This window comes from Nelumbo nucifera, chromosome 3 (assembly GCF_055504915.1).
Source record: "Nelumbo nucifera cultivar China Antique chromosome 3, China Antique-T2T, whole genome shotgun sequence".
In the NCBI taxonomy this organism is placed as follows: domain Eukaryota; kingdom Viridiplantae; phylum Streptophyta; class Magnoliopsida; order Proteales; family Nelumbonaceae; genus Nelumbo; species Nelumbo nucifera.
The window spans coordinates 59,407,179-59,432,792 of NC_142651.1; the positions used below are offsets into that span (position 1 = coordinate 59,407,179).

The window sequence follows — 25,614 nt, forward strand, 5'->3', positions numbered from 1 at the left end:
TTTTCTAGATGTCAATAATTAGATGAAATAACTTTGTAGTCAAAGTCATGGGAAGGGTAGGCAATATTGCAAGGGATTCCAAAACCATGAAAGATAAATCCAAAGTGACCTTAAACACAAAAATAAACTGGCACCAAATCCACCAAACTGGAAAAGCCAAGGAAAAAAAATCAGAAAATCAAGTCCAAAGATTCGCTTTGAGAACGAGCTAAACATACATGCAATCAAAGAAAGAGACAAAGCTGATTGTCTTGTAAGAAAAAAAAAAAACATTGTACAAGAAAACCCAAAGAAAAAACTAAAGGGAAGAAATAAAATGGTGGTAAACCCTAGACTGTATACGCTCAAATAAAGCCAACAGTAGAAGAAACCTTTGAATAGTGAAAATCCAAAATCATAAAAAACCATGGTTTTCGAACCACCGTTGACTCAGACAGATGGACATTTCGGCTCAGGAACCATCCAGGAAACCGGTTCCGTTTTACCCCAATCCTGGTCCCTGGCCAAAAACCGTTGAATTGATCAACAACCCATTGATTCGGGCAGTCGAACTATCGACCCATTCAATGGTTTTTTACCATTTTTTTATGTTTTTAATTGGGAACCGTCCAAGCAACCCGTCCCGTTTTATCCCAATCCCAGTCCCTGGCCAAAAACCATTGGATCGGTCAATGACCCTTTGACTAGGGCGGTCGAACCGTCAATCCATTGAACCGTTCAATGGTTTTTGGTCGTTTTTTTTTTTATTTTTTAATTTTTGTTGTTAGAACGGGTCATCCGTTCAAACTGAACAGTCAAATTGTCGACCCGAAAATCGGTGGCCAGAATGATTCTGTTTTCAGGTTATATGAGTCACACGCTCGAATGACATAACACGTATGATACTGCTTAATGGGTCTGAAAGACTCAATTTTTTGCTTGTAATTTTTGTTGAAGAAGAAGACCAAACACAAAAGTAGAAAATGAAATTAAGGAACATACCGCATACACTCGAATAAACTCAACAGTAGAAGAAACCTTTGAGTAGTGAAAATCCAAAAGCATAAAAAACCATGGTTTTTGAATGTCGTTGACCCTAATAGACAGACATTTCGGCCTAGGAACCGTCTAGGCAATCGGTTCCGTTTTACCCAAATCCCAGTCGAACTGTCAACCCATTGACCCGCTCAATGGTTTTGACCATTTTTTTTATTTTTTTTAATTGGGAACAGTCCAAGCAACCGATTCTGTTTTATCCCAATCCCAGTCCCTGGCCAAAAACTGTTGAATCGGTCAGCGACCCATTGACCCAGCGATCAAACCGTTGACCCATTGACCCATTCAATGGCTTTTGGCCATTTTTTTATTTTTTTAATTTTTGTTGTCATAATGGGTCATTTGTTCGAACTAGACGGTCAAACCGTCGACCCAAAAACCGGTGGCCAAAATGGTTCCTTTTTTGGGTCATATGAGTTACACACTCGAATGACACAACACGTATGATATTGCTTAATGGACCTCACACACTCAATTTTTTGCCTATAATTTTTGTTGTCAGAATGGGTCATCCATTCGAACCAGATAGTCAAACCGCCTTTTTTATTTTTTATTTTTTTAATTGGGAACCATCCAAGCAATCGGCTCCATTTTACCCCAATCCCAGTCCCTAGCCAAAACCATTGAATCGGTCAATGACCCATTGACCCTAGTGGTCAAACTGTCGACCTATAGACCCATTTAATTGGTTTTTGGCCATTTTTTTTTATTTTTTTAATTTATGATACTGCTTAATGGACCTCAAACACTCAATTTTTTTCTTGTAATTTTTGTTGAAGAAGAAGACCAAACACACACAAAAAAAAAACAAAAGCAGAAAATGAAAAAAAAAGGAACATACTGCACACGCTCGAATAAAACCAACCATAGAAGAAACCTTTGAATAGTGAAAATCCAAAAGCATAAAAAACCATGGTTTTCGAATCGCCGTTGACCTAGACAGACGAACATTTCGTTCTAGAAACCGTCTAGGCAATCGGTTCCGTTTTACCCCAATCCCGATCCCTGGCCAAAAATTGTTGAATCAATCAACGACCCATTGACCCAGGCGGTTGAATTGTCGACCCATTGACCTGCTCAATGGTTTTGACCATTTTTTTTTTTAATTGGGAACCATCTAGGCAACCGGTTCCATTTTATCCCAATCCCAGTCCCAAGCCAAAAACCGTTGAATCGGTCAATGACCCATTGACCTAGGCAGTCGACCCGTTGACCCATTCAATGGTTTTTGGCCGTTTTTTTTTATTTTTATTGTCAGAATGGGTCGTTTGTTCGAACTAGACGGCCAAACTGTCGACCTGGTGGCTAGAACAGTTCCATTTTCGGGTCGTATGAGTTACATGCTCGAATGACACAACACGTATGATACTACTTAATGGACCTCACACACTCAGTTTTTTGCTTGTAATTTTTGTTGTCAAAATGGGCTATCCATTTGAACCGGATGGTCAAACCACCTTTTCTTTATTGTTTTAATTGAGAACCATCCAAGCAACTGGTTCCATTTTACCCCAATCCCAGTCCCTGGCCAAAAACCGTTGAATCGGTCAACGACCCATTGACCCTAGTGGTCAAACCGTCGACCCGTTGACCCGTTCAATGGTTTTTGGCTGTTTTTTTTATATTTTTTAATTTTTGTTGTCAAAACGAGCTGTCTGTTCAAATTGGATGGTTGAATTGTCGACGCAAAAACTAATGGCCAAAACGGTTCCATTTTCGAGTCGTATGAGTCATAACACGTATGATATTGTTTAATGGACCTCGAACTCAATTTTTCCTTGTAATTTTTATTGTCAGAATGGACCATCTGTTCTAACCAAAAGGTCGAACCATCGACCTGAAAACCGGTGGCCAGAATAATTCTGTAATTTTTTACTTGTAATTTTTGTTGTCAGAACGACCATTCATTCAAATTTGACGATCGAACCATCAACCTGAAACCGGTGGCATATATATATATATATATGTATATATATATATATATAAATTCTTCATTGAGAATTTTCAATCAAGAACTTTTATATATATATATATATATATATATATATAGTTATGTCGTAGAATTCATTCATTGTGCAGATGTACAGGTGGAGGAGTTTTTGAGTTTGGAAAGGTATACAACTGACTCATATAACTATTGGAAGATTCTATATTCATTTTTATCAATAAAATAAATAAGATTTCTTATACTAGAATAATTCCCAACTTTATAAAATATGTACTGCAGATGGCAAACATGGAGTGAAGAAATAATAAGTTGTGTATCTTATTTGGGTTTCTTGTAATTAAACTTTATAAACTGGGGTTATTACAATCTCTTTTTGATGTTTTCTTATTGCATTTATCCATGGCCAAATGTTCAAAACCGCATACTCTTTTTTTTATTTCATTTGGAGGCTATAAATGATCTAACTTTTTCTTTTATAAATGATCTAACTTATTGTGTGTGTTTTTTAATGGGTCCATGATTCAATTCTTTGGATTTTTTCATGAGTGTATCCAACTAAAATTATAGCATGATATCATAAATAAAATGCATAAAATTCTAAGATAGAGAGAGAAAAACTAAATCACTAATGCGGTTGCCCACACCCCACATAAGAAGACAGAGAGGTTAAGGGGAATAGGATGCAGAAAGTGAATCTTTATCAATACATTAAAGAGCAATTTAAAGGAATGGAAAACCAAAGAGGATATAATATATGAAAATTAAAATACAAATTACAAATTGGTAGAATAGTTTTAATTTTGTAAAAAATTTACGAGACTTTTGTGGTTTTAGATATTTCCATTGAAATAAATTATCAATAAATATTTTATGCATCTTTAAACAAAATTTTGGGATTTCATAACTAACTATTAAGAATAACTAATATAGATAAAAATAATATAAAATATTGATAAATAAAAGAGAATTCTTAGAACATTTCGGTTGAACTCTAAAATTTCAAAATATTTGTTTGTGGTCAAAATTTTTGAGATTTAGAACCATGATGGTTAGTATTGAAAGGTTGAGGATCAAATAAGGTAACTAAGGTAGCATTTTGGTGTGGGTCACACTATATGTTTGATGGGGCTGTAATTAGAAAGGATGCAGATCAGATCCAGCCATATCCAAATCCAATCCAATTACTGAAAACTTCAAACCCGATTCAGAATTATATATATTCAACTTGGACTGAATTATAATTAATCGAATCTATTTTATTATCTTTAAGAAGGATTAAAACCATGATTTTCGAAATGCTATTGATCCGGACGGTCAGACTGTTTGGCCCAGGAACCATCCAGGCAACTGGTTCTGTTTTACCCCAAACCTGGTCTTTGATCAAAAACCGTTGAAAAGGTCAACAACTCATTGACCCAAGTGGTCAAACCATCAACCTATTCAACGGTTTTTGGCCATTTTTTATTTTTTAATTATTTTTAACTTTTTAATTTTTTTGTCATGAGCCATCCGTTTGAACCGGACAGTCAAACCGTCAACCTAGAAACCGGTGGCCAGAACAGTTCCATTTCCGAGTCGTTTTTGAAACCATGATTAAAACAATTTAAAAAACTAATGTAAGGGCACCTGACATACACTTGTGCAAGTAAAGGTAAAGGTATAACATTATATAATCAAATTTAACTTGTATGACTTGCACTAAAATCAAGGCAAGTATCTATTTTATATAGTATAAATATTATATATTATGTCATAAAATGAAAAGTAATATATATATATACATAATATTTTACATTTATATAAATTATAACATTTATTTTGAACATATATGATCGTCATCATCATTCAAACCTTGCCCTATCTATATGGGGTTGGTTATATTAATCTTGTTTCACCATTGCATTATGTTCAGTGCCATATTCATTATTAAATTAAGGGATAGGATTAGTTGAACACAATAGCTGTTCAGAAAGCTATGGAACCAATGATAATGCCAGAAAACCAATCATAAAATGCATGGGGACTAGAACCATTGAACCTCTCACTATGGGCCCCATGTATTTTATGATTGACATGGGGCATTATCATTGGTTTCACAACCTGATACACAACCATCATATTCAATTAATTTCAAAATTGTTTAAATCATTTATTACGTTCACCAAAGTCCTTTTTAGTTTGCCCCTAGTTCTTCTAGCCCCTTCAACTTGTAACAAATCACTTTTTCTAATAGTGTCCCAAGGTTCCTTCGTATGATCAAGGATTAAAGTATTAGTATCGGGTATCGTATCAGACCACTCATATTCGAATACAGATATGCTTTAGAAACGTATGGATATGAACGAAAAAAATATGGATATGTCGAAAAATGCATATAAATTCTATAAATATATTAATAACATTATTTTCAAGATCAAATTATCCATAATTAATGTATAGGTACATAGAAAATGTATATTCTAAATGTATATGTGAAGAAATATACTACAATTAATATAGTGAGATGCATAGAAATCATAAATTTTATTGATAATGTATCAGTCAAGAATCCTAGAACATATTATATATATTTTTCATAAATTAATACATGCACAAAGCTATTATTATGTTATTTTCGATTGAATTTCAAGGCACAAAACACATGCAACTATTATATGTGAATTACTATATCAATTATTTTTATAACGGAATGCATAAGAATCATAAAATTTTATTGATTGTATCAATCAAGAACCCTAGAACATATATATTATATATATTGTTTTACAAATTAATACATGCATAAAGCTATTATTATGTTATTTTCTACTGAATAACAAGGCACAAAACATATGCAACTATTATTTGTGAATTATTATATCAATTATTTTATATTTTACTATTTTTAATTTTTAATATTAACCAAAAGTCAACTAAAAATTAATTCTCAAAATATTTTTTATTTTTGTAAAAAATAAACACGTTATTATAAAATGTAATTAAAACTTTATTAAAATATATCAAATAAATTAAAATTTCTAAGATACACCTCATATGCAAATTCATAATTTTTAACTACTAAAATAATTATTCCATTATTAATATTTTTATTTCCATAAATTTTTGAGATAAAAAAATCATTTTTCGATATAAATGTAGATTAATGGATTTGACAAATTCAATTTATATTATATTCTCGAGGTTTTTATAAATAATATATAGTTTTATTTAGTTCAAATTAAAAAATTAATTAATAATTTATAAAATTTTATGATACATATCATGTTCAAATTTATAAATATTAATTACTAAAATAACTATTCTATTATTAATATCTTAATTCATATAAATTTCTTGATATTAAACAAATTTTCAATTTAAATGTGGATTTAAGAAATTATTTATTCTATTAGTTTATAAAATATTAGTTTTGAATATTATTATTTTTTTATTTTGTTGGAATTGTTAAACACAAATGTTATTTGTCCGCATTAGATCATTACATGTGGACACTAGAATAGAAAAAAATAATTTTATTTCATTAAACTTCATAAGATGAAAATTGGCTTAGTGGATCAAGTGCGTGGATAAGTCTTTTAACGCTAAGGTGATTTGTGCATTTTTTTTACAAATAAACGTGTGAAAAACACGTCATTTTGTATTGGTGCATATACAGCACGATATTTAAATCCTAGCGTATGACTACAATTTTAGAACTGTCCTTCTTAGTTTACTTCCTGTTGCCGCACGGTTTGGCCGAGGGCAATGAGGTAAATTTACTCTTCAAGTTTCAAACGTTGTGCGAGGACCCCGAGGCTTCGGAAGAGGTTGACCGAAGCCGAGGACAATAAATCGAGGCGAGGACTATGGTAGCCGAGGACTACTCGCTAAGGCGAGATCCCTCTGAGGCACTGCAAGACAGAGAGTGTTAGAGGCCTCGAGGTGGATAAACGAGGCGGAGGCTCCGACGCTCAAGTTAGTACGAGGTGTGAAGCTGGGGAGAATGCGAGAGTGCTCCTAGAGTAAGTCCTCGGATGCACCAAATCTCCCAGAATGAATGCTTGGCAGGTAATGTGCGCACAGGAAGTAAATGAGTGAGTAAACGTTGGAGTTACTCTGTTCTAGCCCCTTTTCGGGGGCAGTTACCTCTTATTTATACTCGAGCGTGCTGGTGGTAGGTAGAGATGAGCGCCTCGGATGAGAGTCATACGAGGTCAGAGTACAGGCCCTGGTAGTACGTCGAATAGTTAAGTGATTGGCTCCATACGAGGGTGGCAGGGCTCTCTCCTACTGTGGCTGACATTAACAAGCATTAGTGGGTTGGGCCCTCTAGCCCTATGTGGGTTGGGCCAAGCTAACATACATCACTTGCCCCCCACTCCCGAGACCGAGGTGAGGCCTCGGCTTCTGCCCGTAATAAGGGTGGTCGTCGAAGTGAGGCTTCGGCTTCGGTCATAGGGAGTAGCGGTCGTAATGCCTTCGGAATTGTCAGCTGAGGGGTGCCCTGCAGTGGTGTCATCTTCGCTATTCGTGTCGTCACTCTTTGGTTCGGAAGCACGAGTGATGCAGATTGGCCTGGCGGGGGGTGTTCCATATCTCACACGAGCAAGTCGCCCTAGCAGGGCTACCGTGCAGGGGACGGCCACCCCAGGAACCCTATGTTTGCCTGGTTGAACGGTCCGTCCGGTGGTCCGCTGCGAGCGGGTCTTTCAGTTCGCTCGGCGGGTTGCTACGGGCGGTCTCTGCGGCTCACCCGACGTCATTTCGCCTTCCGAGGGTATACGCTAGGAGGTACAGTGAGACTGGTTCGCAGGAGCGGGGGGCTCCTGTGTCCATTGGATCTTCGTCAATTTGAACCATCGCTTTGAGCGTCGTTTTGTTTTCCAAGGGATTGCTTTCGGGGGCTCCTGCCTCCGTTGGATCTGCGTCGATCTGAACCATTGCCTTGGGGCATCGTTTCGTCTTCCGGGGGCCTGCGCTAGGTGGCGCATCACAGTTGGACGGCAGGAGCGGATTAGTTTCAGTCGTCGGATTTGGAGAAATCTTGGTCATTCATTTTCCTTTAAATAGGGGCCCTGACGGTGCCTTTCTTCTCCATTTGGACTTAGATGCCCTTGCTCTCAAGTGAACGCAGCTCCCTAACTCCCAAGTCTCCAGAACTCCTTTGCCCCTTTCTTTGTTCGGAACACTCCATCCTTTTTAGGTAATCTCACGATGTCATTTTCAAACTCAGGTCTTGAGTGCCATGAACTCCCGAACATCTCAGGAGGGTGCTCTCCTGCAACCCCCTCTCCCTTATCTTCTCTAGGTTCCTTAGTTGTAGTCCCCCATCGACGAGAGGTGGCCGTTTTGAGGGAGAGGCTAACCTCGGGGGGTGCTGAAGGCAGTCGCCAGGGAAATGGCTCTCCCCATGAAAGTCTGGTCTTAGGTTTCCCCTCCCAACCTTAATCTCTGAACAGTTGGAGTGGTATGGCATCACTATCGGCCAGCTCGTACCTAACGCCCTCCAGACCATCGTGGCTATGATGGTGTGGGCTCAGCTCAGGGGCATGGAGTTGACGTTGAAACTATTCCGTGCCATGTTCGTACTGAGGAAGCACGCTTCCGAGGCCGACATGTACTACATCCACCCGAGGAGAGGGAAGCCAGTGCACAACCCCTCTTCCGCTCACAGGTAGAAGGACAAGTTCTTCTACGTCTCCTACCCCGAGGGTTGGCGCTTCAGGTCCGACTAGGGGAGGCCTGCATCATCGTCGAGAGATGTCCCCCACCGCTCTGAGACAAAGAGGCTGCAGCAGTGGCTTATCTACTTGTGATGGAGACATTCTAGGCGAAGCCGTTGGTGGAGGAGGAGGTCCCCCTAGTCTTCATTGGGATTAGCCCAACCTCCCTCGGTAGGAGAGGTTCCGTAGTTAGTGCGTCTTCCACATTCCTTTATTTTTCTCTTTGCTGATGTGCTAACTACTGTCTTTTGTTGTTTCGCAGAAGTGCCAATGGACATCAAGGAGCACTTGTTGGCAAAGGCCCGGGCAAAGCATGCCGGGAAGAAGGCCAGTGGATAGATGCCGAAGAGGCCTAGCAACAAGGTTGCCCCCTACCCCATGGAAAGGGGGGGAGGGATCCGCAAGTACCCGCCAAGGGAAACAAACGGTGGTGGCGTCGAAGAGGACGGAGGAGGCGCTGAAGAAGCCAACCACCGGGGGAGAAGCGCCTAAGAAGCCCACCACTCGGGAAGAGGCACCGAAGAGGCCCGCGGAGGGGCCCGAGGCGGGAAAGAAGAGGCTTGCCGCAGATGCGTCGAGGGAGGAGCCCCCACGGAAGCTTGGCAACATAGATAGGCAGGCCGAGGAGGTGGTGCGGAGGTTCGCACCCGTCTGGTCCATCGTCAGCCCCCCCATCAGTATAGGGCGCCTCCAAGAGGACCGAAGGGGCTGGAAAAACTTTCCGCCCCCAATGGCAGCTCCGAGAGGGGGACTCCATCCGCGACAAGGGGGTTTGCCAGGAGCTGGTCAGCGGGTCCATTCTGCCGAGGGATCGCTACCGCCTTCTGCAAAGCGATCCCAAGGCTATTTACGATGAGGGCTCGTACCACTTGGCCGAGGTAAGATGTTCTTCAATGCTTCACCGTGTGTATGTTCATTTTATTTGTTTTTTTTTTTGTTTTCGCTGATTGGTTCTATGGCAGGCCTATCTACACTTCGTCGGCTTGGGGGACCGAACAAGGCTGGCCATGGGCCGCGTCAACAAGGCCGAGAAGGAGAAGAAGGCCGCAGAGGAGAAGCTCCAAAAAGTAACCACTGCCGCTGAGGAGAAGCACCAGAAGTTCCGCAAGGCACTTCTGGACGACTAATCGCTTTGGGACCGCCTCGAAGTTCAGCTGTAGGAGGCACGGCAAGGACTCTCCAAAGAGCAAATGAAGCGGGTAAGGCTGGAGAGTATCGCCACGGAGATGGAGAGACGGATTGCCGAGGCCGAAAAGAGGGCTGTCGAAGCCCTAAAGAGAGCTGCCGAGGTAGAGGCAAAAGCTGGCGAAGCCCTATCTTCGGCGAAGAAGTCAAAAAAGGCAACGACTAAGGCAGAGGAGACATACAAGAAGTCTTCCAATTACCTGGACACGTTGGTGGATTACGGTTCATCATCTTACCTCGACGGTATAAAGGATACTAAGAAGACACTCCTACTGGTGCTACCAGATTTTGATGTCGAGGGACTGCAGGTGATCCCCGATGCTCCTGCCGAAGACGCCATTCCTCCTCCTCTGGCCCATGACGAGGCACAGACAGTTCCCCCTTGTCAAACTTTCATGGTCATTATTACTAATTTCTCAAATATATTATATGTATATGTATATGTTGCGATTATTAGCATTGGCATTTATTGTCCCATTTCGGTAAAAGACAACCCTTTGCATCTCATCTACATATATAGAGGAAAGAGGGAGGCCAAGAGTCCTCTCACATCAATGTTCTCATACATGGACTTCATTATCTTCTCATTTCTTATATATGTGGTTATTTATTTTTAAATTAAGTTAAGTTATTAAAAATATAAGATGCCAAAATAAAACCCTCTCAAATCCTATTTGTTTGCCCTAAAGTATGATATTGTAAGTCTTTAAAATTGTGATAATTACTCTTAGGGGTATATTGGAATTGATTAACTTTTCTTGGTGCTACTATGTGAATATAGAGAATGTTATTCCAAAATCTAAATGTTGAATTATGAAAAATGGAAACTAATCATTTTAACCTTAGATATAGGAAAGCCTATTTAAATATTTATCAAACTAATTAACAACTAATCCAATGAGTACAAAATGGTTAGCAAATGGTGAAACTGATAAAAATTATAAATAATTAAATATTTTTAAAGAATTAGGCATTTGATAATTAAGTAACAATTATGTAATTAATTAGCTAATTAATAATTATGAATTAGTTAAATAATAATAAAACTAAAGAAATAATTAACAAAATAGTAATTATTAAAAAACATTGAATCATTGAGCATTTGATAAATATTTAAGTATTATTTATAAAATTGTTTTATTATTTTAATATTTAATATTATTTATAATATTTTATTATTATTTGAGGTCGAGGTGAGTATTTTGACCCCTGATCAAGGTTCAGGGCGGTTGGGCAGGTTAGGGAAAATCCAAAACTTTGGGGATCGAGGGACGGGGCGGGAATGGTATTTGTTCACCTTGCCCCAACCCAAAACCCACCCCAACTATATTATATAACATAATCTATATATAAAAATGTTAATATATGTTATTTTATATTATACTATAATATATTATATAATATAAAATAGTTCTAGGTAGTTTTCCAAAAAAAAAATTAAATTTGTAAGTCTACGAATAGGAATAACTAGGATAAGGCAAGGCAAATTCAGGATCCCCATTCCCCACAGAAACGGGAATGAGGTTAGGATCAAGATTCAAAGTATCGATACATATCAGCCCGTATCAGCCAGTACGTATTGTGCCGATGACTTCCCGATACACCCCACCAAGGATTGTATTAGGTCAGACCATGGTTTAGAGGATAGTTGGGCCTTAAACCGACCCTTCCAATTCGATTTTGAAAAAAATAAATAAAACTTAAAAAAATACCAATACAGGTGACATGCCCTGTATCGATACTTTGAACCTTGGTTAGGATTTCTAGGCCCACTGGAGTTCGGGACGAGGAATTTGAGTTCGGGGCAGGGACGCCCTGCTCCATTGCCATTCCTATCAATCACGAACCAAACGGATACTTAATTTTTTATTTGTCTTTTTTAATTAATAAAAATAATATTAATTGCAAATTTGCAATTATTCATTTTATCACACACGGCCGTGCTAACGTGTGACATACACGCACGAAGCTGTTATCTCGGCAGTCTCACACGAGCGCCGACCTCATAAATCTACGCGAGGAGCGAAACGTCACCTAAAAATGGTTGGACTCACACGCGTCCAAAGGATTACGTGGCAGTGGGGTTTGTCTCATTGTCTGCTTGTTTCGCTGGGTTGAAGGAAGATGGATTTCGGTCCAGGTTCATTTTCTCATCTATCGTTATATTATATATCATCCTCTTCTGCCATGGTTTCCCTCTCCAAACTCCAAAACTCAGACTTCTCGTCTCAATTTCTTTGTGCAGCTGCGAGCTCGTCATTCGACTGTGCCAGAACTCAGAAGAGATATTCGCATCCACTGCGAGAGAGAGAGAGAGAGATTGCAGGGAGAGAAGAATTCGAAGATGAGCCCGAGAAAAGGAGAGAAGAAGGATGCCTTCCATGTTATTCACAAAGTTCCTTCCGGCGACAGCCTTTATGTTCGAGCTAAGCACGTTCAGGTATTCAGACGATGACCTACTCTGTTTCCTGTTTTTTTCTCTTTACTGAATATCAATTTTCTCAATCGGTTGAATCCATTTTTCGGTCTCAGATAGGGAATAAATTGAAATTTGTGGAGGTTTCGGTTGCAGAAAACCAATTAAATCTTCTGAATTATTTCTTTCTTTTTGTTTTTTATTTCTTGTCTTCTCTTATTTCTTTGTTCGTGGTGTTTTTGGAATTACATTACTCATTCATTTTTTTAGACTTGCATTAATCATTCATACCTTTTCAGCATCATAGATTTACGCAAGAAATTGATTAATACGAGCAAAAATCAGAAGATGAAAATTCGTTTTTGTTCGGCAAATTTCTGCAAAAAAGGAATAGTTTGAGATTCGTCTTCTGAGTGGTTAATCTGGACGGTTCATTATTAGTGGGCGGGAGGCGGGACCATCTAACATGATTCCAAATTTAGGATGATGGAGGGCGGTCTTGATTGTTCTATGCGCATTATTGTGAGAAGTAGAACACACTACTCATAATTCTTAGCAGAAAAAGAAAAAAAAGAACACTACTCATAATTGAAGTTATTATTTATTCGCCAAAAAAGGTTGAAGGTTATATTTCACTTCCCGGTTCTTCTACAATTTTGACGAGTTCTGCATTTTGTGAACCGAGACAACTGACTCGTCTATGGCTCGGTCGGCGAGGTAGCCCAGTTTTCGGATCTTGTTCTTTACTTTACCTTCTTCATTCTTGACTACTTCTCTCGCTTTCCTTCATATGTGCTTTGGCCATCGTTATCCTCCGTTTCTGCATTATATTACGAAAATACCCAGGTAGTTTCTAGAGATGCTGTGTAGTTTGCTGCACACAATATATGAAGACAGTTTATGCACGCCCACCTTCTCCGGGTGAGCTTCGAATCTGTGGGCAGTAATAGTCAGTGAGCTTTCCTTCACTGCTTCATTAGATGATAATATTAACTTTCTGAGAGTAACTTGTTATTTGTACCTTTGTCAATTACTACTATAGGGATCTTGATATGAAACGAAACAAAACAGTACCTTTTCTGCATCTAGACTATCTGTTCGCTGCAAGGACAAGGCATTTGAAAGGTTTAGGTTAAGTTACAGTGAAAGTTGACGTGCTAGATGCGGATCAGGCACCGATTTTGAAGTACCCATTTAACATGCGATCTCGTTTGAAGCTTTAGGGGTCATCTGGGTACAACCCAAATTGCATTTCGTGCTTATTATTTATTCTCAATGTGCAAAGTGCATAGCTGTCCAATATGGAATTTTGACGAAACCCACTTTGTCAATTTCTTATTCTTCTTTGATTTATTTGGATCTCAACGGAGCGTTTCCCTTTTTTTTTTTGTTTTCTAGTCCTTGCCGTCCAAACTGGACTGGGAATGCATTGGTTATCTGTTCTGTAGTAATTGTTTCTTGGGTAAATGTGATTCAGCTAGTTGACAAAGATCCAGAAGCGGCAATTGTTTTGTTCTGGAAGGCTATTAATGCAGGAGATAGAGTAGATAGTGCTCTCAAGGACATGGCAGTGGTGATGAAGCAGCAAGATAGGGCTGAAGAGGCCATCGAAGCTATCAAGTCCTTTAGAGATCGCTGCTCAAAACAAGCACAAGAATCACTAGATAACGTCCTCATAGACTTATATAAGGTATATATGCATCCCCCGAGTTCAAATGAAGCCACGAGGTGGCATTGACAAGTCTTGGAATGTCACTAACATGATAACTATATGTGCAGAAATGCGGGAGAATAGACGAGCAGATTGAACTGCTGAAGCAAAAGCTACGAATGATTTATCTAGGAGAGGCCTTCAATGGCAAACCCACCAAGACAGCTCGCTCCCACGGCAAGAAATTCCAGGTGTCAATCAAGCAAGAGACATCCAGGATACTGGTAATTACTAAGCTCTTTCTTGAATCACCTGCATGTGAAGCTTCCCATCCTACCTATAATTTGGCCAACTTTGGTGAATGTGGGACTGCTGCACGTGGTCTCTGAAGTCGAACTGATCAAATATAGGCAAATGTGCTACACAACAAAGGCTAGCCTTCTCCCTGACGCCAATAGCCAATATCCCTCCAAAGACATGGCCTACCACTTAGCTTGTTCCTCCCTACTGATCATGATTCAGCTCATCTACCAATTTACTACCCGAAAAAAGTGACTGCAACTTTGACCTTTCCTTGACATGAAAAAGTGTGATCTTTCCATCTAGCTAGTTTGGATGCTAATAGTATATATATATGTGTTCTACTCCTGGACCCTTTGAATTGAGACACCCATTGACCCACAGACCGTTCAAGATTGCACCAGTGTTTCTTCTGCAAACAGTCCATATCTTGTTCTTCCAATTTGACTAATCTTATGCTACTGCTACACAGGGCAATCTAGGTTGGGCTTATATGCAGCAAACAAATTATGTGGCAGCTGAGGTGGTGTACACGAAAGCCCAGCTGATAGATCCTGATGCCAACAAAGCCTGTAATTTGAGCCTCTGTTTAATGAAGCAGGGCCAATATGATGAGGCCCGGTCTATCCTAGAAGATGTGCTGCAAGGTAGACTGTGTGGATCCGATGACAGCAAGTCAAGGAACCGTGCAGAGGAACTGCTGCAGCAACTGGAACTGGAAGCACAGCGGTCAGCACCTTTGTTAGACACAACTTTGGGTCGCCGGGTAGAGGAACTGCTGCAAGAACTAGAGTCAGATGGCTATGTCCAAGGGTTAGACAAGTTGATGAACAAGTGGGGTCCATCTAGAGCAAGGAGACTACCCATCTTTGAAGAGATCTCTCCATATAGGGATCAGCTTGCTTGTTGAGTTGAGGCCAGAGGGTGGGTAGAATAGAATATAGAATTTATTTTAGATAGAGGGGGTACTTGTGTAAATATAGGGCATGTGGAGATTACTCTGTGCAATCAGACATGCAGGGTACCCTTTGTTCTTACCACAAGACGAGAAAAAAAAAAAAACCCTAAAAAGTAGAGGCGGATGGTTCTAGTTGGTGCTGGTAATTGTGATTGATTCTATCTTTGCGTAGTATTTCTGGGTCCAGTGATTAAGAAAAGCCAGAAACTGGGCTGAAATAATCGGATACCTAATCCAAGATCCAAGGGGCTTGGTCCCTCTGGTTTACCATTTTTTTAATAAAAAAATATTTAATCCTTGTATTTAGATGATAAGCCAAAAGAATATTACAGAGTGATGAGAGTAGGGTCAGCCACAACCATGAACCATCCAAACTAGTTTATATAATTGGCCATATAATACAAGACCCACAAAGCAAATTAAACTATCAATATCCTTTCTGGTCACTATTGCACAGAAGTTTATATCTACGATCCATCCCAGCAATACTCAACATACTGTAGAGGCATATTCACTAGATGTAACCATATTTGTTATTGACCAGTGACCCCAAATCCCAATTCTGTTTTCACTTTTCAGCTTCATCAGTAGCTTCCCCAGAGATGTGATCAAGGGCTGATGCAAAAATGGCAATCAATTGGCCTTGGCCTTCCACTTGTTGATTATGTACCAGTGTGCAACATCATCCTGCATGCTCTTGCTTCTGGTAGAAAGAAACGCTTTCATTTTAAAATCTTGCTCTTGCTGAGTTAAAATCATAATAGGCATATGATCTCTCACGTCAATGCATTGACATGAGAAATCATATATAAACCTATTCATTCATAGACTTCTAAATCACCCTTCAGCATTTCGATTCCACCATTAAACATCAAGTCCGAATTTACTGCAATTATCCCAAAATCCCACAATCCGTAAGGGGGAATTAGTTTGTGTAATATTATTTATAAAAGGGTTCAACTATGATATGGAAAAGATATGATATCCGAAAACAGCTGTCCAATAAATTGGAAACATAAACGTGGCAGCGAATAAGGTGTTATTTGTCAAAATTCATGGGTGGGTTTTGATTGATCAAAACTCTTTCCATATCATATCTTTTCCGCATCATATAGCAAAAACTTTTAGTGAATATATTCAAACTGTTCTTAAATGAGTTGATTAATCTATATCAAAGTGCCTTTATTCCTAAAAGCAAATTACTGACAATATTTTAATTGTGTATGAAGTGATCAATACGATGAAAAAGAAGAAAGGGAAATATGGAAGGATAACTTACAAAATAGATATGGAAAAAAAACTACGACGTACAAGAATGGAGCTTCCTAAAAGGAGTATTTAAAAAATTTTGTTTTTTATAATAAATGGATAAATGGATCACCTACAAAAGTTTTCAACCCCTCTCTCCCCCTACTTGTGTAGTATGGTTATTGCAGAAAAATGACAGAAAAATACTCCCTTGGTTTTAGGGTTGGTTTTAGGGTATCTATAAGTGAACCCTTTATCCCACTTCTTCAATTTGCAGGCAATTCTCTTATTTTTGTTAAAACTAACTTAGATAGTGTAAATAAGACTAAAGAAACTGTTGAGAGTTATATTGTATTTGGTTGTATTTGGGTATATTTATAATATTTGTAATATTGTGGGGACCTATATGTATTTGTGGGAGAAAAGGGGCTTTTGTGTAATCCTAATGTATTTTAGTCTTGTGCTTATTTAAGCAAGTGGTTATGTGAGATTAGGGTTTGAGGAAGAGTGAATGGGGAAGAGAGTAAGAGTTGTGTGTGTGTGTGTGTGTATGAGAGAGAGAGAGAGAGAGTTGTATATTTGGTTCTCATAGTGGATATGTTTCCTCTCCTCCTGTGGATGTAGGCTACAAAGTCGAACTACATTAAACCTTGGTGTTCCTTTATTTCTTCTTGTTTTGGGTTGCTATTCTATTTTATGTTGGTTGGCGTGGAATCAGATCTATTTTATGTTGTTTAACATGGTAACAAAGCAAGTGTTTTGGTTGCTGTGAAGGTGTTTCAGTTGTTGCGAAGGTGTTCCAGTTTCCGTGAAGCTGTTCTAGTTGTTGTGAAAGTGTTTCAGTTGTTGTGAAGGTGTTCCATTGATGCAGTAGTCAACTATTGCAAAATCTTTTTGTGTATTAGTTGACTACTAAGAACAAGATATTGATAGTAGTCAACTACTACAAAAATCTTTCTGTGTAGTAGTTGACTACTAAGAACAGGATACTAATAGTAATCGACTACTATGAAATCTCTTCGTATAGTAGTTGATTAATAGCCTCAAGATGTATTTCTGAATTGGTGTTGGTTTTGTGAGTTGAAAAAGGTTCTTTGATGTCATAAGTTGTAGTTGTTTATGAGTTGGTTGAAAAAGGGGTTTTGAAGCCTCAAGTTGTGATTGTTTGGTTGGAAAAGAGGTTGTGATGCATCAAGTTTTGGTTGTTTGTAAGTTGAAAAAGGGGTTTTGAAGCCTCAAGTTGTGATTGTTTGGTGGTTGGTTGGAAAAGAAGCTGCAATGCCTCAAGTTGTAGTTGTTTTGTGAGTTGAAAAAAGGGTTTTGATGCCTCAAGTTATAGTTGCTCGGTGGTTGGATGGAAAAGAGGTTGTGATGCCTCAAGTTGTGGTTGTTTGGTAGTTGGTTGGAAAATAGGTTGTGGTGCTTCAAGTTGTAGTTATTTGTGAGTTGAAAAGGGGGTTTTGATGCCTCAAGTTATGGTTGGTTAGAAAAGAAGCTTTGATGCCTCGAGTTGTGATTGTTTGTGAGTTGAAAAATGGGTTTGATGCCTCAAGTTGTGGTTGGTTGTAATTTTGTGAATTGGAAAAGAGATCGCGACGCCTCAAGTTGTGGTTATTTGTTGGTGGTGATTTTGTGAGTTAAAAAAAGAGGTTGTGATGCTTCAAGTTGTGATTGTTTGTTGGTGGTAATTTTGTGAGTTGGAAAAGAGGCTATGATACCTCAAGTTGTGGATGTTTGTGAGTTGGTAATAATTTGTGGTGTTGTAATAACTTTGTTTGTGAACATGCGAAGCTCCCTTAGTGTATTGGTGAACTGTTGCTTTAGAGGTTATGATCCCTCCCATGATCCATTTAGAGAAATCTAGAAGAGAATGCACCAAGTATGTTGTAGGGGGCACCAAAGTGGGGTCTTCCACTCCTAATCTCAATTCAAATTTGATGGTTTATTGGATGCAGCTGGTGAGTTGAGAGATAAAATAAATTTCGATGCATCCAAAAGAGCTAATGGGAAGTGTGCAGTATGAGTAATTGCTATGGATGGCATAGGTAGAGTCTAATGTGTTGCATGTAAAGACATTGATGTCTGCTCAGTTAATGAAGTTGAAGCCTAGGCAGCGCTCAAAGCCCACCATATCACTTTAAAGTTTCACTATTCAAGAATCATCATTGAGGAAGACTTGAGTGTGGCTATCAACGGTCTTCATGGTAGAGATGAACTTCTGTAGAACATAAGGACATTAATTCAAGAATGCTATGAGGAGTCTAGGCAGAACAAATTCACTCTGTCGTACAATCACGCCCTTTGTGAAGCTAATTTTTCTATAGACTGGTTATCTAATTTAGGTCATGCTCTAATTAAATGTATCCAAGCCATTTTTGGTAGATAATAGACTTAGTTATATTTGTTTTTTTTAATGAGTAGAGTCATTTCACCCCTCTCTACACTTGCTTTTGATTTGTACTTTTCTAACCTACAATTATAACACCAATTGGTCATCTTTTACTAGCTAGCTTGTTGAAAGCTACATATCAAGTGTACCATCTACCATGGAGAGATATTCAAATTTTGCATAATTGCACTCTAAGGGTTCATTTGTTTTTTGGATTTTGAGAGGGGAAAAGTCAATCAATGGGGATCAAAATCCCATTGACCAAGACACCCATGTTCTATTTTCAAATTTATGTGGGGTACATGGGAAATTCATTTTCCCTATGTATCACTTATCCATCTCCTAGGTGGGTAAGTAACTTTCCCACTTGAGAGGAAAGCTTCCAACACTTGGATGAGATAAAATTTCCCATTTTAACAATGGCCTTTTATAGCTAAAATGGTTATTGTCTCATTTACCTAGGAAATAAAAGAACATAGGTAAATGAACAAGACCTAAGAATCAATCTCCAAGTTAAACAAAATTGCTTAGCTATTGGGCATCTAGAAACATACATTCATGTGTTATCTTCTAGTGTTTGATTACCAACCAAAATGAAGTCCATCATGCCTTAAGGGCTTTCAACAATAAGAGTTGAACCAGGTGAGGAACTTTTAGTGTCTATGAAGTCCCCTAAATTCCTCCATTTCAATAAGTGCCCATTGTTTTATATTTGATCAATAATTGAAAAGCTTGGATTTAGTTCAATCTAAGCCCCAAACTCAATTCACTCATTAAGGGCTCTCTAGTTTTTACATTTCTTCCAAGTTTATTTATCGCTGTGACATTATCATGTTTTGACCTAAACAAAACCTATATTGTATGTAGGGGTGTAAACGGATTGAATTTGAATCCGATTAAATATTCGAATATTCGATTTGATTCAAATTCGACTAATTAATTATTTTAGGTAATTAATAAATATATAAAATAAATATTTTATTTATATAAGTATATAAATATATAAATTATTTATATAATTTGATTATTATATATATAAATTATATAAGACATTTAAATATTTTATATATTATATATAAGAATTAAATAATCGGTCGAATTTGGATATTTATCGAATCGAATCAGGTCATATCCGAATTTGAATCCAATTAACTATTTGGTATGAATAGGATATCCGAATTTTGACTGATTAGATATTTAAATTATCCGAATTTAATTCGATTATGTCAAATATCAAATTCAAAATCAGATTTTCGAATACCGTTGACACCTCTAATTGAATGGACTTGGTAGTCAAGCAAATTTTCTAAGAATACGTTAGCTTGAGTATATTTTAAGGGATAGATTGGTTGCAAAAAATTCTAGTCATAACATTTCCTAGGACCCAACAATTAAATCCTGCATATAATTTTCCAAGAATTGGACTAAATCCCCACTAGATTTTATTTCTAATCGACGTAGTTGACCTAAATTGGGTTTTACTTCTTATCATTTCTTTCTAGCAATTTGAAGGCTTCAAAGCCCCTTGACAATAGGAAAACCTTCAAAAGTCATCATCAGAGTGCAATAAAATCTCATATTCATAAGAACAATGAAAGGAAAACATTATCTCATTCTTATCGATTTCCAAAATTAGGTTTTTCGTTCCTTCATTTTCACATTAGCTCCAAAACAGAGAGAGAGACTCTCATGGGAAAATTTTGTTTTATAACTTTATTCTACACATTTGCAATTTCCATATGAAATCCATTCATTGAATTAATAACTTAATATATTCATGACCAAGTTCAACTCATAACTCCTACTTGGCTTTGAATTTCTCCACTCCTCATGAGTTTCTCCGCTCTCCCATGAGACCTTTCTAGCTTCCATTTGGAGTTTACCCTTCCCTTTTGCTCACTTTCTGTTCCTTTTCATCCTAATTAGGGATGTCAATGGACCGGTTTTGGATTGGACCCATCCAAACCAAAATCAGTTGAGATGAATTGGACAGACTAACAAGACATATTGAATTGGACAAGTCCAGACTTAATGGTCCAAATTATTTATTAGATTGGATTGGACCTAGCCCATCTGTAATGAATTTATATTGGATTGAGCCAATATTTGGTCCATGGATAGAAGATAGGAATGTAGGTGTCAATGGAGCAGGTTTGGGTTAGAGTTAATCTAAATTAAAACAAATTTGAATAGATTGGACAGTCTAGACATTGAATTAGACTGGTCGAAAATGGTAAAAAATATTCATTGGATTGGATTACATTGGACCTGGTCCATTTGTAATAGACTCACACTAGATTGGATCGGATTAGAGTCATTAAACCAAATCCTGTCCAATTAACACCCTTACTCTTAATGGATCAAGAAGAAGTCCAACCAACCCCCTAAGAAAATCATAGCAGTGGTGCTCCTAAAAGTTTGGAAAATCTATTGGCAAAGACCTTGGCTATTCAAATGTCAAAGGTTTCATTTAGTGAGGGCATTCTAACATTCCAAGTGAGTGAACTCTGCCTTATGGGCAAAATTATATGCAATAAACCCCTCAGCCTTGATGGTTGTTAGCACCCAATTTTTGCTCGATCCGTCGCCTGAACCTCCAATTCACCCCAAAAACCCAATTAGAGACCCTTATGATCCCTCCAAAACACCTAAAAACCCCAAAACCCCAACTTTCACCCTGAAATCCCTCAAATCCATTGTTAAACCTACCTGATACCTATCCGATGACCCCGATCAACCTCCACTTACACCTCAACCATTGGATTAGACACAACCATTAGACCCAATACCTCCCAAAACACTCACTGTGAAATCTTAACCCAAAATACCTCTGTCTACCCTTTAATCGCACCAAGATTCCATTTCAAAGTTATAGATTAACCGGATTACAAATCTCCCTGATCCGAGCCCATTTGTCTTAATCTAACCTTACCAATCACCTCAGAGTGCCCAAAAATCCTATCCTATAAAATTTCATCTGAAACAAACCTTGTTCGCCCCTTGATCGCACCTAGATTCTGTTCCAAGGCTCCGGATTAGCCATACCAAGCCTTTCCTAGATCTACCCCATCCGGACCCAGCTGAGTCAATGGCCCCACCAATTGACCCAAAATGTACAAAAACTTCTTTGATCAATTCCCATAATAGCCTTTGACATAATACCCCTCCTCCCAAAATTACCAAAATAACCAAAATACCCCCTCCTTTCAAAATTACCTAAACTATCCCTTTGACTAATCCCCAAAATACCCTTCATTTCAAAACTACCCCTCGTACCCTGAATTCCCAATTCCCAAAATGCCCTAAGCCAAAATACCCCTTACCCAATTCCCAAATTACCAAAATACCCTTGACTAGATCACCCAAATTACCCCTAGGATCAATTCCCCAAATTACCCCTTCTCCCAAAAGTTAGCAAGATCTCCTTACCCAAATTACCAAAATACCCCTTTTTCCAAATTCCTAAAATACCCCTCATACAAAATTCCCAAATTACCCTAAGTTCCCAAAAATGCCAAAATGCCCTTCATTCCTCAAATTACCTAAATACCCCTCTAAGCCTACCCCTTTGGATCCCAGGTTACCATTTTGCCCTTCCTTCCCCAAATTACACTTTTGACCCTTGAAACCCTAACCTGGGAGGGTGCCCCTCCGAATCCTAACTTACCTATCAGACCTCCTCATTCATTATGAAGAATTTCAAAAAAACCCCTCCTTCACACTTTAAAAAGGGCTGGGGGGCTACCGAAGGAGGAGGGAGAAGTTTGAGAGAGAGCTCGAGTGAGAGAAGAAAATCAAAGGAAGAGAAAGAAAGAGTCTCTCGGTTTAGAAGGAAGAAGAAAGACGAGGGCCGAGAGCTTGGAGGGAGAGTAGAAAATTTCGAGAGAGATGGATAACGAGTAGGAGAGAGCGAGACTGACCTGATCTTCCTGTGTTGCTCCTAGTTACCAGAGATGCCATTCTGCCTTTTGTCGTTGCCGTATTAACCTCATTGCGTCATCATCGCCAATCCCATTGTGCCGCTAGTTTGCTTCCATCGGCCACCTCTGTTGTCATCGCCAATCTTACCTTCTTCAAACCCCAGTGCCGCTCCTAGCACCTCTGAGCTAGGGTTTCGATAGCACCAAAAGCCCAACCATGCGCTGAACCTCTAAATATGAGTTCGGTAGCATCATCAATCTTCAAATTATAAGAGGTAAAATATTTTACCACATCTCCTTTTAACTTTATGCGAAGCTTTTATATGTTAATGTTGCTGTGCTGGTTTGGTGTTTGTGTAAAGTTCAAGTTTGAATGTGAGAACCATCCTCAGCATCCGAAAGAATTTTAAGCATTTCTTTTTGCCCTTTGAACCAACCAGCTAAGTCCGAAGGTGGGGGGGTCTGATAGAAAAGGGGTGAGAATTCATCAGACCCCTACATCCAAAAGGGGGTTGGTCTGGAGGAGAAGAGAGAAGCTCCTGAATCCATTCAAATCACTAGGAACCCGACTTCTTACATCAAATTCCAAAGTCAGAGAAGGGAAATCTGGTGTTCACATCAACAAGAGAGAGGGGTGCCTAACCCCTTCCCTCTCTCTCTCTCAACTTACTTGGAATAGCCTTGTCTCGACCGGGCAATATGGAGTCACTACTAATTCTGAAACATTTTGGCAATTTTAATTCCAGGAGACCCATCACTCCCCATTATTGAATTTTGATGGGTGGCGACTCCATAACTTCAACCATGAAGTGAACAATGGTGTCAAAGAAGCTATCAACTCTCGGAGTATGTTTTAGAGTGGTTTCAAAACCTTGGAGTTACATAAATCCTTTTGTTCCACTTTAATTGTGAATTGGATAGAAACATCATTTGGGATGAAAATCCCTAGTCCATCAAAGGATATCCTTTAATCATGAAGGAATGAACACATGAAATATTAGTTAGCATGATTTGTTTCTTAATTAATACTTATGGATTCAGATCATCGACTTGCCAGTATGATGGCTACTATAGGTGTATGGCTTTAATGAGAAAGTTTGGTAGCCCAATTAAGGTGGATAATAGAAATAGTAATGAACTTGTCCAATGGGATAGGTATCTACGCATTCAAGTAGAGATTGATATAACCAAGCCCTTTCCACTGGAGTTGTTAGAGTTAATACTAAAGGTGAGAAAACATGGTTTAATTTTCATCACGAGAGATTGGCAATGTTTTTGTTACTTCTATGGTGTGCAAAGTCATGAGGAAACCAAATAATATACTAAGTTTGATCTCTAAAAGAAATTGAGGGTCTAGGGAAAAGATTTTCCAAAGAAGAAAACTAGTGGTCCTAGTTCATGTTCTTATGGACCTTGGATGATAGCGGCTCAAGGCCCCTTAGTGAGTTATATTCTCCCATCCAATTCTAGTTTTTTGGGTACAATGACAGACACCCACAGTGAAGGAATTTCTAATCATGGTAAACCTCCTACCACCAAAGGGGCATATTCAAAGTCATGGAATAACTCATCCCCCAATAAGCTCAATGCCAAAATCCTTCCTACTTCAATGGATATTAGCCCATATAGATTGGTAGATTAGGGAGAAAGGGTATCAGCATTGTAAGTTTCTTTGAAAAAGGATTTTCATTGGCAATATGAATGGCACCGAAGATGGCAGTAACACAAATACACACACGACCCTATACAAGCTACGCATAATAGCCTGAGTGGTGTAGTTAACTCTACCTCTAAGAAGGATTAGATAGCTCAAGAACCCCTTTTCTCAAATGCTTTGGTTGCAGGAAGGGGAAATATAACCACCCCACAAGGATTTTCTGTTAGACAATTATGCCCTTAGCTCCAATCAGATTGATGTACCTTTTGACATTTATTGTAAATGAATAAAGTACATAATTGATTCATGTCATTGTGGTGTGTTTTTGTGTAATACCCTTAAACTGGACACTTAATGAGACTCGTGTTAGTTTAAAATCTTCACAATCGTTGGATAGATCTGGGGAGATTTATCCTGCCAAGGCTGACACTAGTGTACCACCAAGTTGGTTGGGGTGGCTTGTCTTAGCTGTTAGGGTGAGACCTGAGGTACATGCAGTGTGGGTTTTCTTGAAACCTTGAACCGGACCAAAATTTCAGTATTGCTCTGGACCTTGGATATAGATGGGCAAAACTGGAATGTTACACCTGACCACTAGACTCGATTATGGTACTGCACTAGGTGTCGCATTGGGCTGTCTTTGATATGCCAATCAGTGAGATCTTTAGAGGGGGTCAAAACCTGGGTATGTTGAGACAATCCGATAATTCATCTGAGTGGGTGATCATAGTGACAGGATTAGCTCATTTGTCGGACAAAGTGAATGATCGAGGGGGATTCACTCTCTCTAATGGAAACCTAAACTGCTAGCAGTTGATTTCAACCATTGAAATTTGGTTTTGCAAAATATATTTGTATAAAAATACACACACACACACACACACACACACATATATATATATATATATTTCAAAATGTTTGCAAATGGTTTTAATTCCCGGGATCCATGTGAGTAGAGAGTGCAACACTGTACTTTGTAGCCGAGAGAGAGGTCCTCTCTTGTCGGGCAATGTTTGTTCATTATGGGTTGGGAGATTAAGTGTAAGACCATTGAGGGTAATACCTGATGGGCTAATCTTGCATCTGCCCACAGTCATTGGGTTTTTATAAGGTGGTTGGACTCAATGATCATTTAGTGTAAATGTTAGGCCCATTAAGAGCCCATGGTGATGGACTCGGGGGTTCACTGTCTCCTACAGTGAATT

General features: G+C 38.7%; 2 protein-coding genes across 4 annotated transcripts in view; both read left to right on the forward strand.

Annotated features, from left to right (window-relative positions):
• The first annotated feature begins 12,063 nt into the window (after window positions 1-12,063).
• LOC104602167 (protein SULFUR DEFICIENCY-INDUCED 1-like) lies at window positions 12,064-15,509 on the forward strand. The gene is made up of 4 exons (XM_010265763.3): window positions 12,064-12,310; window positions 13,764-13,976; window positions 14,066-14,221; window positions 14,710-15,509. Exons 1-4 carry the CDS (start codon window positions 12,215-12,217, stop codon window positions 15,145-15,147), a joined length of 903 nt encoding a protein of 300 aa, XP_010264065.1. The 5' UTR covers window positions 12,064-12,214; the 3' UTR covers window positions 15,148-15,509.
• Window positions 15,510-22,575: 7,066 nt separating this feature from the next.
• The window catches only part of PANC (pantoate-beta-alanine ligase), a 51,101-nt gene continuing 48,062 nt past the window's right edge, over window positions 22,576-25,614 (forward strand). For all 3 annotated transcript variants that reach the window (XM_010265764.3, XM_010265766.3, XM_010265765.3), the window contains exon 1: window positions 22,576-23,027. The gene's annotated coding sequence lies outside the window, so the exon portion shown is untranslated. The remainder of the gene's footprint in view (window positions 23,028-25,614) is intronic.

Coding starts and splice junctions, on each gene's coding strand:
- LOC104602167 (XM_010265763.3), top strand. CDS start 12,215: ATGAGCCCGAGAAAAGGAGAGAAGAAGGATGCCTTCCATGTTATTCAC. Junction 12,311..13,763: donor TTCGAGCTAAGCACGTTCAG/GTATTCAGACGA, acceptor AATGTGATTCAG/CTAGTTGACAAAGATCCAGA. Junction 13,977..14,065: donor TCCTCATAGACTTATATAAG/GTATATATGCAT, acceptor CTATATGTGCAG/AAATGCGGGAGAATAGACGA.